At 43.0% G+C, this 23,957-nt stretch overlaps 1 protein-coding gene across 3 annotated transcripts in view; it reads right to left on the reverse strand.

The window, feature by feature from the left end:
* bbs9 (Bardet-Biedl syndrome 9) overlaps positions 1-23,957 on the reverse strand; it is a 177,430-nt gene that overhangs the window by 137,687 nt on the left and 15,786 nt on the right. For all 3 annotated transcript variants that reach the window (XR_003463585.1, XM_027286875.1, XM_027286874.1), the window contains exons 6-13: positions 20,854-21,028; positions 15,693-15,777; positions 15,114-15,297; positions 10,225-10,354; positions 6,551-6,732; positions 5,658-5,734; positions 5,511-5,564; positions 5,317-5,419 (exon numbers count right to left, since the gene is read on the reverse strand). Coding sequence is in view for 2 of the 3 variants with exons in the window: in XM_027286875.1 (XP_027142676.1) it covers positions 5,317-5,419; positions 5,511-5,564; positions 5,658-5,734; positions 6,551-6,732; positions 10,225-10,354; positions 15,114-15,297; positions 15,693-15,777; positions 20,854-21,028 (990 nt within the window). In the remaining variant the exon portion in view is untranslated. The remainder of the gene's footprint in view (positions 1-5,316; positions 5,420-5,510; positions 5,565-5,657; positions 5,735-6,550; positions 6,733-10,224; positions 10,355-15,113; positions 15,298-15,692; positions 15,778-20,853; positions 21,029-23,957) is intronic.

A 23,957-nucleotide genomic window follows, 5' to 3' on the forward strand; every position in this document is an offset into this window, starting at 1 on the left:
TTTGTGTCCATGGATATGTATGTGAAAGTATTTATATGACTTGGATGTATATATGTATGTATGTGTATGTGTGTGTGTGTGTGTGTGTGTGTGTGTGTGTGTGTGTGTGTGTGTCTCTCTGAGAGAGGCTTCTGAATCTGACCCGGTTGACCGATACCTAAACTCGTGTAAACAAAGCTTCTCTTTGGTGGTGTAAACGTGACGGTGCAGTGAGTCACAGCCTCTGATCTTCCACATAAACAGTGAAATGTTGAGAGCTGCTGCCAACAAGAAAAACTCTTTTTTTTTTTTAAGCATCTCCTTCAATAAATTTACTTTTGATTAAGTTTGAGTTTTTGTTGGCATGTTTTTTATTATCTGTTCAGACATGGAAGCTCTCATTATTACTTCCCAAACCAAGCTCAGGTCGGTCGCAGAAAATGAGAAATGAGTCATTCGTTCGTTAGGTCCAATAACTCTGTAGTGAATGTTGCAGTGCTTTCAAACCTGTTTGCCTCGGTTAAAATGGACTCTGCTTTTGGGTTTGTGTGAAAGCTGTTAATCAATGGACCAAACAACTGGACCGAGACCGGATGGTTACGGTCCGCTTCGGAACAGACTCTGCTGTGGTTCGTTTGTGGTGTGGAAATAAACGGAGCGATCGCAGGATTAGATGATAGCAGACCGAATGATTTTACCACGACTTCAAACTCCAAATAAATCTTTCTTTCCATTATGAAATCCATTCAGGGAGAGATTTCATCATCAGTCAAATCATTTTGTAACACGTACAGGACCATCGAGCTGATGGAGAGTGTGCGTTCTGATGTCTTCAGTGCTCATCCGAGCTGATGGAGAGTGTGCGTTCTGATGTCTTCAGTGCTCATCTACAAAAGTAGAAAATAATAAAAATAAAGAAAAACCCTTAAATGAGAAAGTGTATCCAAACTTTAGACTGGTCCTGTATGCAGGTGAAAGGCTGATCCTTTGTGCTTTGTCAGTTTATTAAGTCCATTAAAAAGAGTTTGACAGCGATCCCTTAGTAATAATCCCCCAATCATTCCTGTACAAGACGCCACCTCTTCATCCTGTCTCTACCTGTCAGTCATTATTCATAACTCGTGCTCAAGTTGCAGTCTGGTAATACAAATCACGCTTATTATCAATTATTTCTTTGTGTGCAGACACTTGAATTTGATCTCCCCACGTGGGTCCTGATGGTGCACGATGGCAGTCGCCAAAAACTGTCCAATCAAGAGTTCGGTGCGAGTCTGTATAACTTCATGTTTGCTCCTGTTGGTTTGTTTGTAAGAGTCAGGATGAACAGGAAACGCAACTAAACTAAAATGCAACATTTTTTCAACAGTGTGGACCAAAGGAACCAAATTACAGGTGTGTAAAAACACAACAGAAGAAATGTTTACTGCAGCCATGTTCATTTATCATCACGTTGGAAACTACTTACCACTACTGACTTAATAACAAAATTGGAAAGTGTTCTGCGGCAGTGAAATCTCTTGAAAAGTCATTTGCATTTCCAGCATGAGATGTAAGATTTTCTTTTACAGAAATCCCCAAATGAGACCACGGATTTAAAAGGTTTTATTAATTGTTTATAGTCCAGCGATGGAAACCGACTTATTTAAAACACACAGAGTCAGTTTTGAAGTCTTTGGCTGGAGTTGTTTGGAATACGTGGTGTATCATTGGGTGTAATGGCCTCTTCGTTTTGGCGTCTGGCTGCTTTGTCATTTCAAATTTATATTGCTTGACTGATTTTCTACAGAATATTAATGAAAAAAATGCAAATGTGGCTCTGCAGATGCATACATGCTCATGAAACTATATATATATATATATATACACAGTTTTATGAGCACGTTTGGTAAAAATCTATGACAGAAATAAAAGATTTAACATATGAACTTGGACATATTGAAACAAAGAAGCATGTGCTGGGTAAAATATGCCAAAATATGAAATGTAAGACATATAAAAAAAATTATGTGACCATTATTAATGGTGGAAACTGACACAAGAACTTAGAGGAAACGTACTGCGTGTTGTGCTAAACGCGCATCATGTTTGAATTAACAGTTGCGGAGGTCGTGTATAGTATATGTACAGATAAGAATGCGCTGTGGTAAAGCGCATTATATTTCAGCATAGACGCGTCATGAATCATGGGAAAGCAGTGGTCAGTTTGATTCAGGGCTCACAATAAATGGATGGTGTTCCCACCGCCTGAGAATGCTCGCTCACATCTTGAAATCATAAATTCACAATCCATACTGGTCGCTCTCAAAAAAAAAAAAACTTTGTGACTGCTCCTCTTTGATGGATGATGGTTTCCGCAAATGTCGAGAGCAGTTTCGGAGGAAAAAAAATGACATATTTCTGGGGCTGGTCCAGCTTCTGCGCATGTGGACGAGGCTTCAAAAAATCCACGCTATATCACTTGACCTCATACCGAATAATCCATAGTGGGATTTACACCCTCACAATGATGATTCAGTTAATTACAGGATAGTTTGACAGTATTATGTATGCTCTAAACTGCGAAGCGCCGAATTCCAACAAACCAGGAGGTCCAGCAATAACATTCCTGTAATGTCGAGAGAAATATCCCATTCTGGGATGTAACAAAGGAATATAAATTCATTCTACTCATGCAATTACTCAAACTTTCTCTGCATGAGAGCAACAAGTTAATTTAGAAAAAGAAAACATGAGGGAATGCTTCCATCCACTACCGTTACCCAAATATTAGAGTTAAGATAAGCAGCAGGTGGCCCCCACAACAAGATGACGGAATAGTAACGATTCGGAAAACAGGATGGAAACTTGAAGTTCGTGTCATAATGTGAGGAAGGTCACATCAGATTTTGTGTGGAACAATCATGGATCTATTACAGAGCCATGAGTTCAACATTCACGTGTTTCCATCTCCGTTGAAGTGTATCGACTCTTAATCAAAAGGGCAAAATCCACCTCAGGCTATTTCGTAAGTTGCAAGAACAAAATCGAGGATGTTTTTCCAACTAATTCCAAATACTTCAAGACAGACATCAAAAAATCTGTTCCTGGAAACATTGAGGTGTGACGTTTGATTGACAGATGTTATGATGATTTCAACCTTTGCTTGCCGAATGCGTAACGACCTCCGTTTTTTTAAAGGGCGGACCTGAGTCAGATTTTCTGGGCTGCTGCAGAGCAACTTTCAAACATCGAGTCTTCAAATTTGAAAAATGCTCTCGGTTGAGTTTGTTTTGCTAAGAAAGAACAAAGGCATTCGAAATCTGGCGGACATGCGCTTCACTCCCGCTAGTAACAACACAAAGCGACAAAAATACAGTGGATTCTGGGTAGCATGGAGACAAATGTCAACATCTGGCAGCTTGGAAGGACGATCACAACAAAAGTCCCCATCATCAGCTTCTGAGTGATACGTTCTCAGCTCTAAGAAAGGACTGGTACGTGTTCTCTAACCTGGCACGATAAGTCACAGAAACTCTTCTAATAATGAAGCTCCTCATGAGTCACTTCGCTCTTCGTTCCAAGTCATGGTTTGCTTATAGTTTGGCAACTTGAAGCAAAATCAAACGCAACAAAGGAGATTTTTTCACTCTTGGTTCAGACCGCAGAAACAGAAAAACTGTACGTGTGATCTAAGACAGCGTTAGGAGTCCCACAACAAGCAGAGCAAGGCATCGACACCGTCAGGGTGAGAGGTTTAACTCCCAACGCGGCCACAGATTTTTTAAATGTGTGTTCTCGTGGTACCAGAAAGGATAAAAGCCTCCCACCGACTGGTTTGCATTACACACTCTGTAAATTTACGTTAGCATGTCAACGTGCACACAAAAGGTGGAAAGAGTCAAACAGAAGAAACAGAGAACGCTCGACAAGTAAACGGCTCGGAGTGAAAAGCAAATGTCGTGTCACGGGACGGGTGATGTTCTTTTAATGGACCGACGGCAGATATCAGTGTTCGGGGTGAGGAGGTTGTGTGTACGCAGCGTCTGAGTGACTCACATCAAAGTTCGCACCATCTGGTCGAGGTGGCAGAGTCTCCCCGACAGCCAGACAACAGAACACACAGTGTAAAGGCTGATAAGGGTTGAACAAATACACACCAACACACACACACACACCTCTCGCTCGCTCAGTCACTTCAGACTGTGGAGGAGGACGTGATGAAGGAGAGGAGAGGAGCTGACAAACTGTGTGTGTGCTGTACGTATGAATGAGAAAGTGAGTGACAGAGAAAAAGTGACATTAGACGATGGAAGCTCTATTACAGAACGAGCTCAACGCCAGACGTCCTTAAAAAATATGAAGCTTAGAATGAACTTAAAGGGGAACTTCTGTTGGACCTCATGTTCCCATATTTGTGTGATTAATGGGGTCAAAGAGTTCTGAATTAGAACCAGTAAACAGGCGTCTCCTTACGGTCTGTTGTGCTTCTTTCCACAGTGTTGTCAGACACGCCTAATAACAATATGAGCCTGTCAGTGGCAAAAACAACTTTTAATGGACGCGCATTGATGGTGACGTTGCATCCAGTTTAGCTTCTGCTGGCTGCAACACACTCGCTCACTGATGGATTGATTTCAAAAAGCTTTGTCCAGATTAGTACCAAAGTTTAACTACGTTTAGTGCTCTTCTTAGAACTGTCAGATTTGATGTCATTCCTTCCTCTAGTCGTCTTTTTACCTTCTCTTTCATCGATCGAAGTTCTATCTCGCCAGCATACAGCCACTTATCCATTTATGCTGCTGTCTCGATGCTATTTTTTCTTTTTCACCCCAGAGAACAGTTCCAGCTACTTGGTCTTGGATCATCTTCGTTTTTTAAGTGTTTAAATTCATGGTCTGTGTGGTTGTAATGACTTTTATTAGACTCTGGTGCAGGGACACTAAACTTGCCTTCACCTGGGAGCCATTTTTTGCTCGAGGTAGGTGAGAAATGTGTATTTCTTGTCTGTTCTCCTCATCAGAACTGCACTATAGTTCACAGTACTGTTGGAAACAACTGAGGCATACTCTGGATTGCGATCCTTAGAAATACAACGGAGCGGACAATAAGGAGGGCAAAGAATCACACACACACACACAAAGGGGTGGCTGTGGTTTTGAGGTACAGCGGGTCGGCCACTAATCAGATGATAGGTGGTTCCAGTCTGCACGTCGAAGTGTCGAAGGCAAGATACTGAACCCCAAATTGCTCCTGATCAGTGTATGAATCTATATGAATGGGTGAATGAGATATGTCCTGTAAAAGCACTTTGAGAGGTTAGAAGACTACTATAAGAAAGAAAAGCTGATATTGACTGACCCATTGGCTCCAGGACAAACTGGTCCTGAGTGACGGCCAGAGGAGGCTGAATGCTGACGGTCAGCTTAGAGGACTGTACGACACAGCTGGCCTTCACCTTCACCTGGAGGAAAAAAAAATTTGTTATGGAGACAAAACAAAGATGAGAAGAGATAAAAATAAAGCTGGAAACAATAAGGACAGCCACAGCTCACCTGGATGGTTACTGAGGGGATGGGCACACCGTCGATATCTTGGATCAGTGCTAGCTGTAGGTAGAGATAAACAGAATGATGAGTCTGTCGGTGTGTTCTTACGGTTGTCACAAGTAAACGTGCACAGGTGTGTATTTGTGTGTTTACCGATTGGCTGTCCATGTTGGGGGACACAGCAGCTGTGACTACGAGGTCGTCCTCAGCATCACTTTTAGGCAGAATGTCTAAAATGACAGATTGATGATTAGAGTCTCAAAACCAGAGCTGCTTTGTAAGCAAACATCCCTGAAACATTGATCATTGGTCTATAAAGAGGTGAATCAATGACACTTTTCATAACTGATTATACATTTAAGACATTTAAACATATTTGCACATTTCTGGCTGTTTATTACACTATATAAGAAACAGTTTGGACCCAGATTATTTGAAACTTCTCATCTCATGCCCACTTGTATTAGGTGACACTGCTAAATGGAGCCATAACTCACAGGTTTTAGTGAGCAGTTTAACTGCCCTGTGGTCTCACAGTGGCAGCGCCCATAAAGAATGTTTCTTTTTTTTCACCCCAGAGAACTCGTGGTTGTCTTGGAGCATCTTCATTTTTTAAAGTGTCATAACCTGTGTGGTTGTAATGACTTTTATTAGTCTCTAGGTATCGGGACACTAAACTTGCTTTGCCTTGGAGACATTTTCACAGAGTGACAGAATCATTCATGGATCAGGATTCATGTGACAGAATGAGATCGCTCTTCTCTTGCATTGCTACCAGGTGGGAACGCTGAACACATTGGAGCACGTTTTGACTCGTGGTGGCGAGGTGACAGATTAATTTGTCGGTTTTTGATTGACTTTCCTGTTTTTATTGTCAATCTTTTGATGTTTGCTGTCCTCCAGTCACAGCAGGTCAGACGTACTTAATCAAGTGTCACCGCTTCTGCACAGATCACTGATAACTTGGCCCAAGGACATATTAGTGCATGTTTACTAATTAGTACAAACAAACAAATCTAGTAGGTGATCAGTGATCGATCTCCCACCCTGAGTCCTGCTGGCCTCTCTGATGTACTTCTGCAGCTTCTTCATCTCAGCATCCACCTGCTCGTAGTCGACTTCCCTGGCGTCCACCTTGGGCGTGGAGAAGAAGGAGGGGTCCGTACCCATGTAGGAGCAGAGGAGGTGTCCATCGGAGCTGAGACTGATCACGACTCCTTTCAACTCTCTGAAAACAAGAGAGGAGAGGAGAGGAGAGGAGAGGAGAGGAGAGGAGAGAACTCAACAACATGTACAACTTTTACCTAGTGTGCCCTCTCTGTTTGTAACCTGTGTGTCTAAAATGTCTTCTGTAGTTCAGCATCATGACTTCGTTTCATGCTTTGAGGGAAACATGTATAGCTCAGTCTTGGTTTATGATATGAAACGAGATGGAAAGAAAGAGAGCAAGAGGAAATGCCGAGTGATGCAATAATGTATGTTAACTCTGTGTGTATGTGTGTGTTAACTGGTTGCAGATGTGTTGTAGTTCCAGTCCAGTGAGGTGGTAACACACACTCGCACACAGAAACACACACTGGGGGTGGTGGTTCAGGTCTAGAGCAGCGGCTGGCTCCGCACCTGCACAGGAGGGTGTCTGAGAGAGCATAAAACCTTCAGTTTAACTGCTGCGGAAACACACACACACACACACACAGACACACACACACACACACGCAACATTTACACTTGTCATTCCGAGTGTCTCAGATTCAGATACGATCCAGATGCCATTTGACACTTCCATTTACACTTAGCCACAAACACAAGCACATGTGCTTCTTTGTTGTCCAGATCAGAAACAGTGTCACGATTTGAATTTTAGATTCAAAACCGGCTGAAGCCAGCGTTCGTTTTTTTTTACAGTACTGAAATCAAAAGCGGGATCGATAATTCACTCAGTACTTTGGCGGGTGAGCTCTTGTCGTATCTTTCCACCTATTGACACTTTTCTTTGGTTTTTGACTCCAAGTTTTTTGAGATAAGAAGTTTATTTCAGCTAAACTTTATCAGAAGGAAAGTGAGGACAGACCATGATTAAGGAAATCAGTGGATATGGGAGGAGTAAAGTTTATGTGTGTGCCTTACACTCGTTTGCGATTAGATAACTACCTGATCTGCTCACATGAAGTGACTGAGTCTAATCATAGACTCAGAAAAATCTGTTGTAGTAACATACACGTGTTCATAAAGACAATAGCTCACACACACACACACACACTCTTTCCCCTACAGGGAGGTTATGCTGCAGAGCTGGGTGACATTTGGTGGGCGTTTTGGACATGTGTAGAAGAACAAGCGATCGGTTTTTGCTGTAATTTTCTTAACATCATGAAGCATTTTTGACCAGATTCTCGAATCCATGTATTCCTTCTAATGTAAAGAGATGGGAGTGTAAACTGCTTGAACATCATGCCCTTTTAATGGGTCGCTTTCCTTCAAGACTGAGTCTAACACTCCTTTGGATCAATGTATGCATGCCAGGATCTGATTTTTCCTCTGGTCTGTTTTAGATCTGGTCCAAATTTGGACTTGTAGTTGGTGTGGACGCTTTATAAAGCCGGCTTTGGCAGAATTAAGTCATAAAATTCAATACTGCTCCCCTAAAAACAAAGCAGAGACTCCTGGAGCACTGGTATAAATCACAGATACTCACAGTGAGCTGCTGGAGTGTATGTGTGTGTGTGTGTTTGTTTTGTGTACATTAGTGTGTATGTGTGTGTGTGTTGTACTGCCGACACACTGAACGAGACAACAAGATCGAGTGCTTTAAAACAACACAGCCTCAAACTAAACCAAACAGCTACCCAGACACACACTATCTGCTGCATCTAAAAAACACACACACACACACACACACACACACACACACACACACACACACACACACATCGTTTTTCAGCCATGTTTGTGTTTTGTGTTGTAATTGTATCAAATTGACGGAAAAAAAAAGACAAATGATTGGCTGGCCCCTCCCTGCTCCGCTCTGATTGGCCAGCTGGAAGATATTCTCGGGTCATTTCCTGTCAAAAAGTCACACACTGGATTTCACAAGCTGATAAACACAACAACACACCTGCTGTGTGTGTGTGTGTGTGTGTTACCTGTGTAAATGCACACATATGAGCATGTTAAGCTTTCTCCGTGTGTGTGTGTGTGTGTGTGTGTGTTGTATAATTTGCCATTTCCTGTGAGATAACACTTGTAAGAGTGAAACTCCGTTTGGAAAAACACTTGCGCCTCACCGGGGGGGAGCAAAACCGCCGTGTGAGGTGTGACCTCGTGGGTATGTAATGTGTGTGAGGATACGGGAGGTGATGCTGGCAGACCACCGCACAGTGTCGATAGCACCATTTATTCCTGTGTGCTGGAGGTCAGAGCTAACCTGGCCTCGATCGCAGGAAACTGGGCTGCTGGTACAAGCCTGGCACTGGCCGACTTTCAGTCGCTAGAGGAAAACACAACAACAAACTCCGAGTACCACCGTGAAGACAGACTTTAAAATACAGTAGCATAGGCCGACCCTGTTCAGCTACAGACAGCTCACACATTATTATTGACTGATCAAGATTCAAGAACTGGACCTAACTTCTCTTCATAATATTTCCCACTTGGAGCCACGACAAGTGTTTCTGAACCATTTATTTTACCTCCACTGACTATCTTGCCGCCACATTTTAGCTCATTTAATCACGGCTATGCATGTGCACATTATGTGCATGAACATGACTGCATAGAAGGATGATATTGAAACAAATTATATTCAATCTCATAGCTTAATTTCAATAGAAATTAACCTAACCTAGTCGCTAACAGTATCACATCTTTTAAGGCAGCTTTTGTAACAGCGACCTTATCGTTTTCTGGGATTTAGTGCAAATGTTCCACCATAAAAAGTTCCTCATCCTGTGCCTAGCACTGCCGCATGTGATTGATTTGAAGAAACAGAAACACTTTATTAGAACGATAATGGGTGCAGCCTTTCTCCAGCGCTGTGGGGAAAGGTCTGGCTACCTGAGACTAAAGCTAAAAAGCCAAAAGCAGCTACCGTCCACTCCTGTGTGTTTCCGTTGGAGCGACAGAAGCATGTTTATGCCCCTTTAAAAAGTGCTTTCTGTGTATGTACCTGTGTTGTAGCTTGTTAAGGTCTAAATTTATCAGCGGGGCCATGTGTTGTGTTTGCCAGAGAAAAAGAATAAATCTCTCATTCATGTACGCTGCTGACGACTTGCTAAGGTTAAAGGCAGCGATTACTCAGAGGTACAAACAGGCGACGGTCAGCTAGTGTTCTGCTTTTTATGTATAGCATGGCAACTACTACAATATTCCACCAAGAACATCTGTGTTATGTAACAGAAATGTGTGTTTTCTCCCACTGTAAATTCCCAGTAAGTTGGATCTCAGTGAAGTCACCTGATACTTTAACAATAAGACTAGTTTTGTTACCTTGTTTGACCTGTTTTTTTTTTTTTTGCATGCACGTCATTCTATAATATGAGCCTATCCTTCCTGGAGGTTGCAGTAAATGAGCCGTGAAGGGGTTCCAAAAGGAAACCGTTTTTGGTTCCACTGTGGTCCGGCTGTCAGTAACCCAGTCAGTCCGTCTGTCAGTAGGTTCTCAGATTTATCTCAGAGGAAACTGTGACATCAGATGTTTTGTTTTGATGGAGGTGGTACTCACGGGAAGTTGGCAACGCGAACGGCCACGGGCACAAAGGGGAGCTGGGCCGCCCACTTCAGAGTCACATCCTGGTAAACCAGCAGCATGTTTGTGTGGTTACTTAGCAACAGGTTGGTCGTGCCATCGGTCACTAGAAAAAAAAAAAAACAGTTAGAAGACGAAGAAGACAGAAGAACAGAGCTGATGCATTTTGAGAATTTTCTTCAGGAAAGTAACTTACAATGAACTCAACGGTACAAAAAGCCTCCAGGATAAGAGTCGGGCTCACGTTACTAAAACCACAGAATGACTGTGACGGAGACGTGATAGAACAATCTCCTCCTGATGTAAAGTTCAAAGACTTTTCGATGACTTTCCATAAGTTAAGCAGAAAACCTTTGTCGCCTTCTTCCTTCCTGGTTTGTTTAATGTCACTCAACCTTAAGAGGGCTGTCAAACACCTACCACAAAGAATGTGTGAATAAATACGGTTCACCTCAATACGGAACAAACAGGATTGAACTGGACTAGCACCCCAGAACAGTTCAGTTAATTCTTTTGAACGTCCACGACTCTTCTCGGCAAATAACCGCTGAATTGATTATGCAAAATCGAGTTCTGCTATAGACATAAAAGCTTTTTTTTTTATTTAATCCTTCTTTCCTTCCTCTTACATTTGTACAGAAGTATGCATGTTTTTGCATGTGTGTATGTACTGAGAGGGTGAACCACCGGTATGACTGCGTCCCGAAACAGGCCAAAAGGAATTACTCTGCAAACCCACGTTCTATTTTAAAGTAAAAAATAATAAATGATTGATCACAAAAACCAAATGAGGTTTAAATCTGCGTCATACCTGTTAGAAACACAATATAAACTGCAGTTTCTTTCTTTCTTTTGCTGCTATGAAACCCAGCCTCGGTTTCATAGCAGCACAAATTCAAGGGTTTTGTCTCTAACTTTTAAGCTTTGGAAAAAAGTGGTGCAGAGTCACAAATCCAACCATGGGGCACAGAAATAACAAATTCCTGTGGTGGGTGGCATTGCCCTTTAAGATGAGTGAAACTTGTCCTCTCCTGTAAAGAAAAATCATCTCTTCACATCTCACATCTGGTTTGTATATAGAATTTTGTCATTTAGATCTTTCATTTTAAAGACAAGGTCAGCTTTAGGTGTATATATAACTAAAGTTACATATACACTTTCTCCTGTGACTCAGGGCTTGAAACATTAAATATAAATACTACTTATGTTTTGCTACTTATGTTTCACACACACACAAATGTCCAGTCTATCCCACCAATGGTGCAGTTACCACCTAGAGAGATCTGAGGTGACGGCCACACGCAAAACAAACACACCTCGCTCACACAGTTGGATGCCGAGTTATAATATGGTAACGGCGGTCAGCAGGGTGGTACACTGCAGGGGTCAAAATGACAGAGTGTGTGCTGGTGCCACATCAAAGCAAACACACACACACACACACACACCTTCTGCTGTATCTCGGCATCAGCGTTATAATTACAAACCTAATTATAAAGGTCCGAGCTACATTCTGCCGTCGTGTTCGAGCTGAGAGTTTCCCCCCCAAACATCAGTTCTTTTTCTTTCCATCCTTTCCTCGGCTACTCTTCAATCTACAGCTCTTACCCCCCACCCCGTTCCCTTCTTCTTTTCTTTCCCCTCTCCCTCAACTCTTCAGCTTCTCTTGTACTACTCTCTTGTTCCCTCCTCACCTTTCTCACCACCCTTTTTATTCTCACCTGCTTTCCCGACCCCTCTCTTTTCTCCTATTTCTTTATTTTCCAATCATCTGCCCCTGGTTACACTCCTTACTTCTCTTTTCTCCCTCAATGTGTGTGTGTCATCATTCCTTGAAGAAGAAAAGTGGTCTGAGACACGTAAAGGGACGTAACGTGCCTGCTTCAATTGCTGCCGGGGACAGATGATGGATGTCCTTTCCGTGTTGTCTTTGTGCCTCTCTACCACTGCCGTCCAATAAAGGCGTGCCCGCCTAAAAATAGTCTTATAAAATGATGGAGTAGAGAAAAAGCTTTCATCTCAGTCTTTGGGAGATGTGCTTTGGCTCTTTTGAGTGAGTTTCTACTGCTGCATGCTGTCATTATTTTTCATTTCATAATCAAGCCATCCAGTAATCTGTATTAATCTTGTCTGGTTTCCTGAAGTAGGGATCATTTCATTTCAAACCGAGAGATTTACCATCTCATTGTGGTTTGAGCGCGGGAGCTGAACTGGAGTGTGTTTCTGATGTGCAGTCAAGCCAATCAAGCTTGAGAAAAGAGAAAAAGAAATGGATGGACGGAGGGAGGTTGACGGGGAGAGAGACGGCAGTGGTCCAGCAGAGGCAGCTGTGAGCCTGCAGGCCAGAAGGAAAGCATTAGGAATCACTCTCCTTTGTCTCGCCTTTCTCTGCACTACACTCTCAACACGAAGGGTTGTGTGGAGATCCACTAAATGGCCCTGCAGCATAAAAAAACACCCTTACTGAATGTTGGGTGGCAGCTCTGACAGTAACAGTCGCACTAAATGTTGGTCTGTTAACAATAAACCCAAGAGCAAACATGGACACACAAGAGTGCAGCGGCGGAGTGATCCCTGAAGCCATGTGGGGATTTTTATGTGGTTTTGATTGTTGACAGGAATCATGTCCCAATAAAAGATACTTTTGTTGCACTGGCACATCACGTATTAAATTTATAGCTGATTTCCAAGAGCAATTTAAATAATCTAAATAATGTCTGGAAAAGATAGTGAAGGGCACTTTGAAAGCTGAGATATTTTAATTCCAAAATTGAAAACAGATATCAGTAGAAAGCTCTTGGCCGTTCTTGCAATCCCTCAATCAATTCTCCCTTCTGGATCCTTCCTCCGGTCTATTTTTTTGCTTTTTTTTTTCACATCCTCTTTTATTTTCTCTTTCCATCTGTCAGCTCTCTAGCGGATTTCACATCAAGTGCACAAACGTCTCCCAGAAGAGGTTCTATGGTGCATTGTTGCGTAAACTGAACCAGACAAAAACCTTTTTGTTGCTCATAAAAAAGGATTGTTTATTGCTGCATGCTCAAAGGGTTTGACACAGAACTTTTATTCTACTGTATTTATGCACCGCTCTGGAGGTCCAACCATATCTGGGTAATTAATTTTGCTCGGGGTTGATAAGGATCAGGCTGCGGTGAAGTTATACCACTTTCCTCCTCTCTAGAGTGTGATGCAGTTGGTTTACTGCAGATCAAGACTGATCAGAAACACGCTGATCAGACAGAAACACAAAGTCATTTTCAGTATCCAGATGGGTTCAATGTGATTTTGTTTTTTGGATCATAACAAAACATCAGGTGGCCTTTCACTTAAAAGTTAAAACTAATAGATTCACATCTGTGTGTGTGTGTGTCTGTGTGCACATTTGTGATCGTCTACTTTGCTAAATTGCCGCAATTTGATACAACTGCACTCCTAAACGCTAATTATTGAATAATGAGACTGTTTGTGTGGAAGAAAATCATCCATACTGTCCTGAGAGACATGAGGTCTAAGTAAAAAAAGAGGCGCTGGAGACTCTAACAGGAAATGTGTAAACCGGAGTGGACCACTCCAAGATCTGTTGGCACATTGAGATCATCGTAACACACACACACACATCAAATCTTGTCCATTGTGTGTGTGTGTGTGTGTGTGTGTGTGGGCAGCAGTAGCCAGTGTTTCTGGCCTCAGGATTAGTTACTAGACAGCTGCACAATCATCACATTATACATGATCCATATGAGGTGAGGGCAGGGAGCACTGCTCAGGTCTGGAACCAATTACCAAGCTCTGTAAAGTGTGTGTATGTATTTATACCATATTAATCAACTGTATCATCCAGACGATTGATATGATGATTTGACCTCTTAAACAAATCAAACCCTTTCTGACCTACAAAGAAAGAACTGTATTTTATTTATGTATCATTCAGTTTTTTTATGGATTTATTTATATTGTCTTGCTGCAGGAAATTAAGTTTTGTTTTGTTTTTTTGCCACGTTCTGGGTGAATGATGACGGGAAAACAGCTTCACAACCTGCCAACTTCTTTTTAAAAAAATCACCAAATAAGGACATACATGGTATTCACTGCAGCCATGATATATCATGTGTACTATCTATCAATCTATATATCTGAATTTATTACGTGATCCATTCATCTTGCACCATATGTTTATATACTACAGTGTGTTCAGTAGTCTGTTCGGTTTTTTTGTTTTAATGCATGCAGCAGAGCTACTCCGGCTTTTCCATCATGTTCTGCCAAAACCAGCTTCCTGCAGAGCCAGCCGTGTGGCACCGGGCCACCGCACGGCGCAGAACACTTTGTTTTTTTGTGTTCGCTTATTTTCAACTGTTTGGTTGTGGCAGGTGCAGTGATGCGCGGTGAGTTTTGAACTACACTCCCGGGCTGAACACATCGGAGCTTTACCAGTTGCCTCACTGGCTGAATTTGACACCATCCACGCAGTGCTCAGTTCTGTGTAAGACAACGTCCTGCATCCAAATCCTTCAAGAACAACAAGTCCTGTAGCTTAATTTTCTTTTCATTTTTCCCAATTAGCTGCCAAGGACTAAGAAGTATGCCCTTTGACTTCTTGCCCTCTGTGAGGTAATCTAACATCTGCACTGTGTGTTTACAGGAGAAAACAGCCTGCAAACCAATCACTGCCACCAGAAACATGATGGATCCCTTTTTATTTCCTCTGTAAAACCCCGGCAGAGGCATATGAGGTATATGTCTGTCTGAATTTAAGTCCTTAAGAGGATCAGGAGTGCAGGAGTAGAGCTGAACAAAAAGCTTGTAGAGCCATAAATGTGAATCTTTATAGTTGGCTTTAACTTGCTGTACTACTTCAGGTTTACCTGAGGTGTAGGGCAGAAAGCAGCTGGGGTTGAACTCCAGCTTCTTCATGAAGCGGATCTGGCCGTTGTCGCGGAGACAGTAGAGGTTCCTCTCGCCCAGAACGAAGATGGAGGAGGAGGAGTGGGAGAAGGAGGGCACGGAGAGGTCGAGGGCCTGTTCTCCCAGGACAAACGTCCAATCAGGCTGGAGGAGAACACACACACAGGGTTACAGTGCACTACCATTTCAAAATAGCAGGTGTGAGGTATGATAATAAATTTGAACTAGTTCAACTCCTCAACTCGAGTCCTCCCTCTGCATATTAAAGATATGAAATCAGTGTTTGTTGGTCCTTTAACACGCTCAACCCAGAAATCTTTATTTGTGCTAGCGTTGCTCCGGATGGTTGCCAGGAACGTATCCAGGTCACAAAGGATACATTTGTCCAAGAGTTGGATTATTTACATTTGACTGGGGGAAACAAAAATTCCAAAGATTTCTGTGTGAGGCTGTGTTTATGACAGAAAGTGACAACACAATCTTGCCGCACGCACATCCGTCAAGTTTTTAAGTGTCTCTCCGGTGTGTTCAGGACTCACCATCAGCCTCTTGCCTCCGGTCTTGAGGGGCATGTCGGGATCCTGTCGATTCTCAGCCTCTGTAGCCACAGCCAGCGTCTCATACCTGGGAGTCAGAGAGACACAGACAGCTGCTTATACACATTCAAAATCATGGCTTAAGCTGACCATTAAAACACTGCACAGGTTTCTTCTATTTTAACTTGGCTGCTGGAGGAGCTGGACGTGATTTGCTTTCATCGAGCACACTTTCTGTTCAGGGAGTATTTCTCGTTGTAAGTATCCCCATCAGATATTTCACAGCCAGTCTAAAGACTCAAATTAGTGATTCTCTGGTTACAAATTTTGCTTCTTTTACCATTAGCCCAAAACCACAACAACACCAGCCATTTTTGCTGAGAGAAATTCCATCTGCAAGGCCAGGGCAGTAGTACACATCATTTATTAACACTGAAATAAAGTCGAACACTGTGGAACGTTTTGAATTTTTGCTAGCGTCCTATATTGGCCCTTCTCTTTTACAGCTTCTGTCAGGTCGGTCAACAAGCTGCTGACCTGCTATTACCCGGAACTGCAGTCTATCAGTTTTAATCAGTGAGCTCTTGGCATCTGACGGAGGATTAAGTGGTCAGACTGATCTGTGGTCAGTTGTTTTTGGCATCTTCGGCATCAGGAGTTTTCCAGTAAGACGCTGGCAGTCCCGGCAGCTTGGCAGGAGTCTATCCCTTCTCCTCTAACACCTGGATGAACAGAGAGCTCCAAACCTCCGACCCAGCCCGAATCCGAACCGCAGCCCAAACACTACATAACTGCTGATTTATCCACTCACACTATTCTCACTTGGCGTTACATATCTGGACCACAAGCGTGCCGTTAATGAAAGATGGCAGGTCTGAAATCGTAAAAGGCCATAATCAGATATGGCTGCCGTGTTATAGGCATCGTTTTGTGAGAAAACGAATTAGACAAACTGACACCACGCCACGTTTAACTCTCGTGCTCTTGATGTGTTGCATTACAACCCCCTCGCCTCATCCTCTCCTTCCTAAGATGAAGGAGAAACTACAGCGGCCGCCGAAGCCTCGGTCTAGAGGAGTAGATGGAGTGCCGTGACAAGACGTTCATGGTCCACAGAGGATGAATCCTAATGACCTGACTTAGAGTGAAAAGTCTCAACACGGATAGATGCCATGAAATCTAATACTTGGTGTTTGCTGATTACTTTTCATCTAGAGTCATCGTCGGGGTCAAAATTTGAATTTGTCGAATACGACAGAGCAAAAATCTAAAATTTGTGTCTGTAGAGTTGTTTTGTTTGAGCACCTGTAGCTCTTCTTGCAACCTGTTGAGAGTCAGTGTGTCGTATCGAGCTGAGACACAGCTATGCTGCTGTATTCATCGTATGCCAGTCAGCCGCCCAAACACCCCATTACTGATCATACTTTGGAGAAAAGTAGCAACACATCACTTTCTTCTATTTATTATTTTATATGCATAAAGCAGATTAGCATAGGTGAGCCGAATTCCCCACAACACTGTGTATAAAACAGCAAATGAAGTGTTTTCTAAACTTTGATTTATAGTTTTGAACTCGTCCGCACAGTAGCTGTGCCCGCCGAGCTTCTATGAGAAACAGCGAGCGGACTAACGAGCTGCGTTATGGATGACTGCCAGCAAAGAAACCTTTTCATCGCACTGTGACCGTTTCCTGGGGAAGAAAACGGACTAAAAAATATATTAAACATGTCAGTGGTTTGAAGCTTTTAAAGTAACACTCGATGGATCGACGGGCCGGCTCCTGAATGAGTGAATGGATTAAATTCAGCCTAATAATACTAAAACAACACCATAAAATAACTGTATTCTTTGACTCTGTTTTGATAGTTCTATTCCACCCTTCACTTAGATGTCTTATTAATGATGGGGTATGAGGGAGCATGAATTAATTAAAGCTCTACATGCACATGTGTGTGTGTGTGTGTGTGTGTGTGTGTGTGTTCAGCTCCATCCACCGGTGGTTGGTTGGATGTTGATTTAAGTATTATGAGAGAGGGTAAAATCACACAAAGCACCGTGTGTACGAGAGAAACATTGAAAAACCGCAAAAAATCTGATTATTCGCCTGCATGCCTAACACATGAGCAAGGAGAACAAGTCACACACACACACACACACACACACACACACACACAGACACACAGACACACAGACACACAGACACACACACACCACTGGCAGTGACACACACTTGGGAACGTTTTTTTTGTTTGCCATTTAGAAGTATGTGTGGTGAACATGGTGTGCTCTCACACACACGTGGACAAAGTTTTGGTAGGGCCTGACTCTGTGTGTGCAGGAGTGTGTGTGTGTGTGTGTGTGTGCAGGAGTGTGTGTGTGTGTGTGTATGCTGCATCAGTCATCATGCAGAGTGCAGGACACTAAGGCTGAAGAAACACTGTTCTCATTTATATGAAAGAGGATCTCTCTGAAAAAACTCCACAAACAAACACGCTCATTTACCTTCAACGTATACGTCGTACGAGCATACACACAAATTATACAAACACACACTACATGCATATGCTCTCTCGGTGTCATGGATAAACACAAACTAAAATCTCAAAGCTGACGCCAACACACACACACACACACACACACACTCACACACAAAACCAAAATCAAGCTCTCATTCATCAGGGCAGGAGACGGTCCAACAGGCTAAATAAACAGAGAGTGAGGCAGAACAGTTTGACCAGTCATCTGATATTAAATGTATAACAGGCAGTGAAGGCCTGACCCCGCCATCTGATATGGAATATACACACATATATATAAAACAGTCAGTAAAGTCAGTAAAGCCATAACACATCAGCCTGGTGTAGATTTCTCTTAAGATGTGATGGCACGGCTCGATACCACGCGAGTTAAGTCTATAATATATCTAAAACTAACCCGGAGCGATGTTAAGCTTTCACTTCCAGTGCTTATCATTATTGATTCAAACTATCGGTAACTTTTTACTCCAGTCCATTCAGTTCCATGTCGACTACAAAGCATTTCAGTTTTTAATGCTCTCCTATCCGGACTGAATCTGTTGTGCTACATTACGACTAATTGCTGCTCTTGTTTCACATCAGCTTTTATTGTGAAGCGAAAGTCTCTGCGGGCGAATATTCCTGAACTGCAGATCTTAGTTCGTATTTGGACTGAGTGTAAACCTACCGTGACGTCAACCATTTGTCAGTGGACAACAGTTTTGAATCTCGATGTTTTGGAGCCAGTAGTGCCCATATTTGGACAAGAGTGTGGAGGCCGATAGCTGAGATACCACCAGGAATAAATGCCGGACGGCCTGGTCATAAACTTACTCGCATTACAGCTTAACAGTACGCTAAAATATCTTTCTGAAGAAGGAGCTTCGACTCGATTAGAATGATCTGTCAATCACAAGTTAGCCACGGCCTAAAGCATACCCTGCTTTATCATCTATTTTACTCAAAATGGGAACATAATTTAATAAATAAACATCATTAAAACTAGTAACTGAGACCTTAAACTCATGAAGAAACTGTAATAAATGAACAGGGAAGTCATTTCTCCATACGGCCACCTTATTGGTAGAGCTGCTCCTGCTGGTCATTAGAAGGAATGCAGGTTTATGATTTATACACAGTCTGTGATGTTGACGTGCAAATGATCTTTGCTAAGAAAAGAAAGCAATTTGGGGTTCAAGCTATTTATATGGCTGCTTCATTTTTAGTCAATGCACTAATCCATCGTTTCATCAGGTTTTACTTTCATGCAAGATGCAGGAGAAACTCGGACAGGTGAGCCGCTTTCGTTGGAGTGAACCGGCCACCGTGCCTGGATTAACGCACATTTCTTCACACTAAATGTTTACGTGCATTCAGCAGTGAGTTCAAGTCAACAGAAAGTTGCAGTACAGAGCTGCATTTAAATGAATCCAGAGATATTAGGTTAGTTCAGGGTGTATACGCCACGCCACACAGTGGAAATAACAAGCTTGTTGCTGTAAATAATGCAGCGCTGTCGCGTATGTGAAGGTACTTAGTGTCTGCTCTGTGTGATTTACTGCAGAATGTGCATCACAGGGCTGTGTTTCTGTGTGTCCAGGGAGAGGAGTGAAGTCAGTGTTTCTAGTCTGGAGAATCTCTTGATACTGGTAGGGGGGCATCCAGATAACAAACAGCTGGGAGAGAAAACCACACACACACACACACACACACACACACACACACACACACACACATACCGTACACCCACGCAGTCTGTAAGACTTCTAAAAGCTCTCCATGCCTCAGCCAGAGGGAAATGGGAAGTGTGCGTGTGCTTACATTAAAGTGAGGTACTTTCCGATCAAACTGTGTGTGTGCGTATGTGTGTGTGTGTGTGTGTGTGTGTGTGTGTGTGTGTGTGCTCTGCTCTGTCCAGACGAGCTCTGCAGTGAGAGCAGATGCCTTTAAGATGGTGAAGCGTTAGTCAGCGCCGCTCGCTAACCATCAGCAGCTGATAGTGGAGAAGGTGGATAACGTCAGGTAACCTCACATGACTCCACAGATCCTGCAGCTTGCAGGCAGGCAGGCCCTCTGGAAACGGGTGGATACTTTCAGTTTAGCAATAACTTACCAGAATTTACGGGAGCGGTTGGGTGGAGTCGCCGTCATTTTAGGGTTTAGGGAGGGTTATTAATTCCAAAAAAGTGTCTGCATAAAGGTTGAACGTTTAAAAATGTTCCTAAAATGTCTGGGAGTGGAACGATAGTTTAGGAACATTTAAGAACGTTCAAATAACGTAATGTGTTATAATAATAATAATATTATTATTTGTATCATGGTCACTTTGCATTACAATACTCTTTTTATATCATGCCCCTTTAATCCTCAGTACTTGTCTGTTTGAAGGTTGATTGTTTTTCGTGTTTATTGTAGGTTATAGATCTTTCTGTCTGCTTATTATGTTTTTTTGCCTTTTTTCTAATTCTGTAGTGTGTGCTACACTTTCCTCTGCTGCTGTACATTTCCCCGTGGTGGGATGAATAAAGTATATCTAATCTAAACCTGATAAGAGATGAGAGAAATGGAGTAATTCTGCTTTTCTACACTCTCTATATGTCCCATAATTGCATTGATCACGATGAATATTATTTTAAAAAAACACCTACTTGTAGCTCTCCAGCTGGCGCGCAGAGGAAACTGTAAGGAAGCTGTCTGTTCTGGGGTTGTAGATGAGCGGGCCGGGCAGCAGGAAACCGGGAAGGAACCTGCCGAAGGTGTAGCTGTCCTGCTCGAAGAACATCAGCATCCCGTCCATGGACTGGATACACAGGGAGTGGTGACCTGACGGAGAAAGAGATTTTTATCATTTGTTATAGAGTGGACACGAGAGACTTTCCGTCTTCTTGCTATCAAGTGGTTTGTTGCTGGGCTCCTGCATCTACAGAGGAATATTTAATTTGTTACTTGGAGTACATAACAGCAGTCCAGCTTCCATACTTTGGTTCATACTGGACTTGAACCGTCCACCCTCCGGTTCTCAAGCCAAGTCCTCACAAACCGAGCCGCCCCTTCTAACACGGCGTTAGAGGAGCGAGCGTCAGTAAATGTACTCTGCTAACCTCATTCCTGTGATTCATCACCACTTGTGACAGCTTTTAGCCTCACCATTATGAACAAGTATACACACCTAATTCGCTCACATCACACTGAGACCTTTACTCGGCTTTACCGACACCCTTTCCTCTGTGTACACAAGAGAACCGACATCAGTCCAGCTGGAGTCTATAAAGTCTTTTTCTCTGGCTGCAAAGGAAATGTAATTTAGCCAAACTGTTTAAATGTGTGTAAGCAGCCTCACCGTTAACTAAAAAAGAAATTTTTTTGGGTTACGTATTTATGGCAGCTCCGACTGCCGTTTCAAACTTTTGAGTGTTTAAACGCAGCACCAACGATCCTGAAAGGCATTCATGGCTTCTGTTTCATTTCAGCCGTGATGTCGCGTTGTGCTGCGAGGTGTGTTTCTCCCTCTGGCTGAATCTGATATCTCCATTAACACCTCCGCACACATATACACACATACACCTGGCTCTGGGTATGGACGTGTACAAGAGTGTGTGTGTTTGTTAGCAAAGGCCCCGATGTAGGACGTACTAAGCCCTAACACACACACACACACGCAGTCATAAAGCAGTGGGGCTGTGTGACCAGAGAACTATAATTAGGCCTCAGCGCACTATTAAAACTCACACTGCCATCAACTAGAGGTCAGGGAGACAGCCACCTACAGCGCAACACACACACACACACACTCTACAGCTATCACCAAGGATTTGGAAAAGTCACACACTCCTACACACCTATGCTATGTAAACATGTGTGTGTGTGTGTGTGTGTTTGAGTGATGAGCGGAGTTCAGGGTGGCCGTTAACAAGCTGAAGGACAATACTGTCACACCGCAGACACGCCCTGAAGGGTGCATAATACAAACGCTGCTGCAGCAGTGTGTGTGTGTGTGTGTGTGTGTGTGTGTGTGTGTGTGTGTGTGTGTGTGTGTGTGTGTGTTTTGTCTCTCAGAAAAATGGCAGCTTGCAGGCAGGCGCCCTCTGGAAACGGGTGGATACTTTCAGTTTAGCAATAACTTACCAGAATTTACGGGAGGCGTTGGGTGGAGTCGCCGTCATTTAGGAGGGTTATTAATTCCAAAAAGTGTCTGCATAAAGGTGTGAACGTTTTAAAATGTTTCCCTGATAATGTTCGGGAGTGGAACGAAGTTTAGGAACATTTAAGGAACGTTCAAATACCGTAATGTGTTAATAATAATAATATTATTATATGTATCAGGTCACTGTTGCATTACAATACTCTTTTTATAGATACATGCCACTTTTATCCTCAGTGCTTGTCTGTTTGAAGGGTGATGTTTTGTCGTGTTATGTAGGTTTAGATGATTTCTGTCTGTTTTATTGTGTTTTTTTGCCTTTTTTCTAATTCTGTAGTGTATGCTACCTTCCTCTGCTGCTGTACATTTCCCGTGGTGGGAGGAAAAATGATCAATCTAAACCTGATAAGAGATGAGAGAAATGGAGTAATTCTGCTTTTCTAACTCTCTATATGTCCCATAATGCATTGATCACGATGAATATTATTTAAAAAAACACTACTTGTAGCTCTCCAGCTGGCGCGCAGAGGAAACGGTAAGGAAGCTGTCTGTTCTGGGGTTGTAGATGAGCGGGCCGGGCAGCAGGAAACCGGGAAGGAACTGCCGAAGGTGTAGCTGTCCTGCTCGAAGAACACAGCATCCCGTCCATGGACTGGATACACAGGAGTGTGACCTGATGGAGAAAGAGATTTTTATCGTTAGTGGACAGAGAGATTCATCTTCTTGCTATCAAGTGGTTTGTTTGCTGCGGAGGATATTTAATTTGTTACTTGGAGTACATAACTGCAGTCCAGCTTCCATACTTTGGTCCTACTGGACTTGAACCGTCCACCCTCCGGTTCTCAAGCCAAGTCCCTCACACAAACCGAGCTGCGCCGCCCCTTCTAACACGGCGTTAGAGGAGGAGCGTCAGTAAATGTACTCGGCTAACCTCATTCCTGTGATTCATCACCACTTGTGACAGCTTTTAGCCTCACAATTATGAACAAGTATACACCCTAATCGCTCACATCACACTGAGACCTTTACTCGGCTTTACCGACACCTTTCCTCTGTGTACACAAGAGAACCGACATCAGCCAGCTGGAGTCTATAAAGTCTTTTTTCTCTGGCTGCAAAGGAAATGTAATTAGCCAAACGGTTAAATGTGTGTAAGCAGCTCACCGTTAACAAAAAAGAATTTTTTTTGGGTTACGTATTTTATGGCAGCTCCGACTGCCGTTTCAAACTTTTGAGTGTTTAAACGCAGCCACAACGATCCTGAAAGCATTCATGGCTTCGGTTCATTTTCAGCCGTGATGTCGCGGTGTGCTCGAGGTGTGTTTTCTCCTCTGGCTGAATCTGATATCTCCATTAACACTCGCACACATATACACACAACACCTGGCTCGGGGTAGGGACGTGTACAAGAGTGTGTGTGTTTGTTAGCAAAGGCCCGATGTAGGACGTACTAAGCCCTAACACACACACACATGCAGCATAAAGCAGTGGGGCTGTGTGACCAGAGAACAATTAGGCCCAGCGCACTATAAAACTCACACTGCCACAACTAGAGGTCAGGGAGACAGCCACCTACAGCGCAACAACCACACACACTCGTAACGCTAGCAC

The sequence above is a fragment of the Larimichthys crocea genome, chromosome XIII, assembly GCF_000972845.2.
Source record: "Larimichthys crocea isolate SSNF chromosome XIII, L_crocea_2.0, whole genome shotgun sequence".
Taxonomy (NCBI): Eukaryota; Metazoa; Chordata; class Actinopteri; family Sciaenidae; genus Larimichthys; species Larimichthys crocea.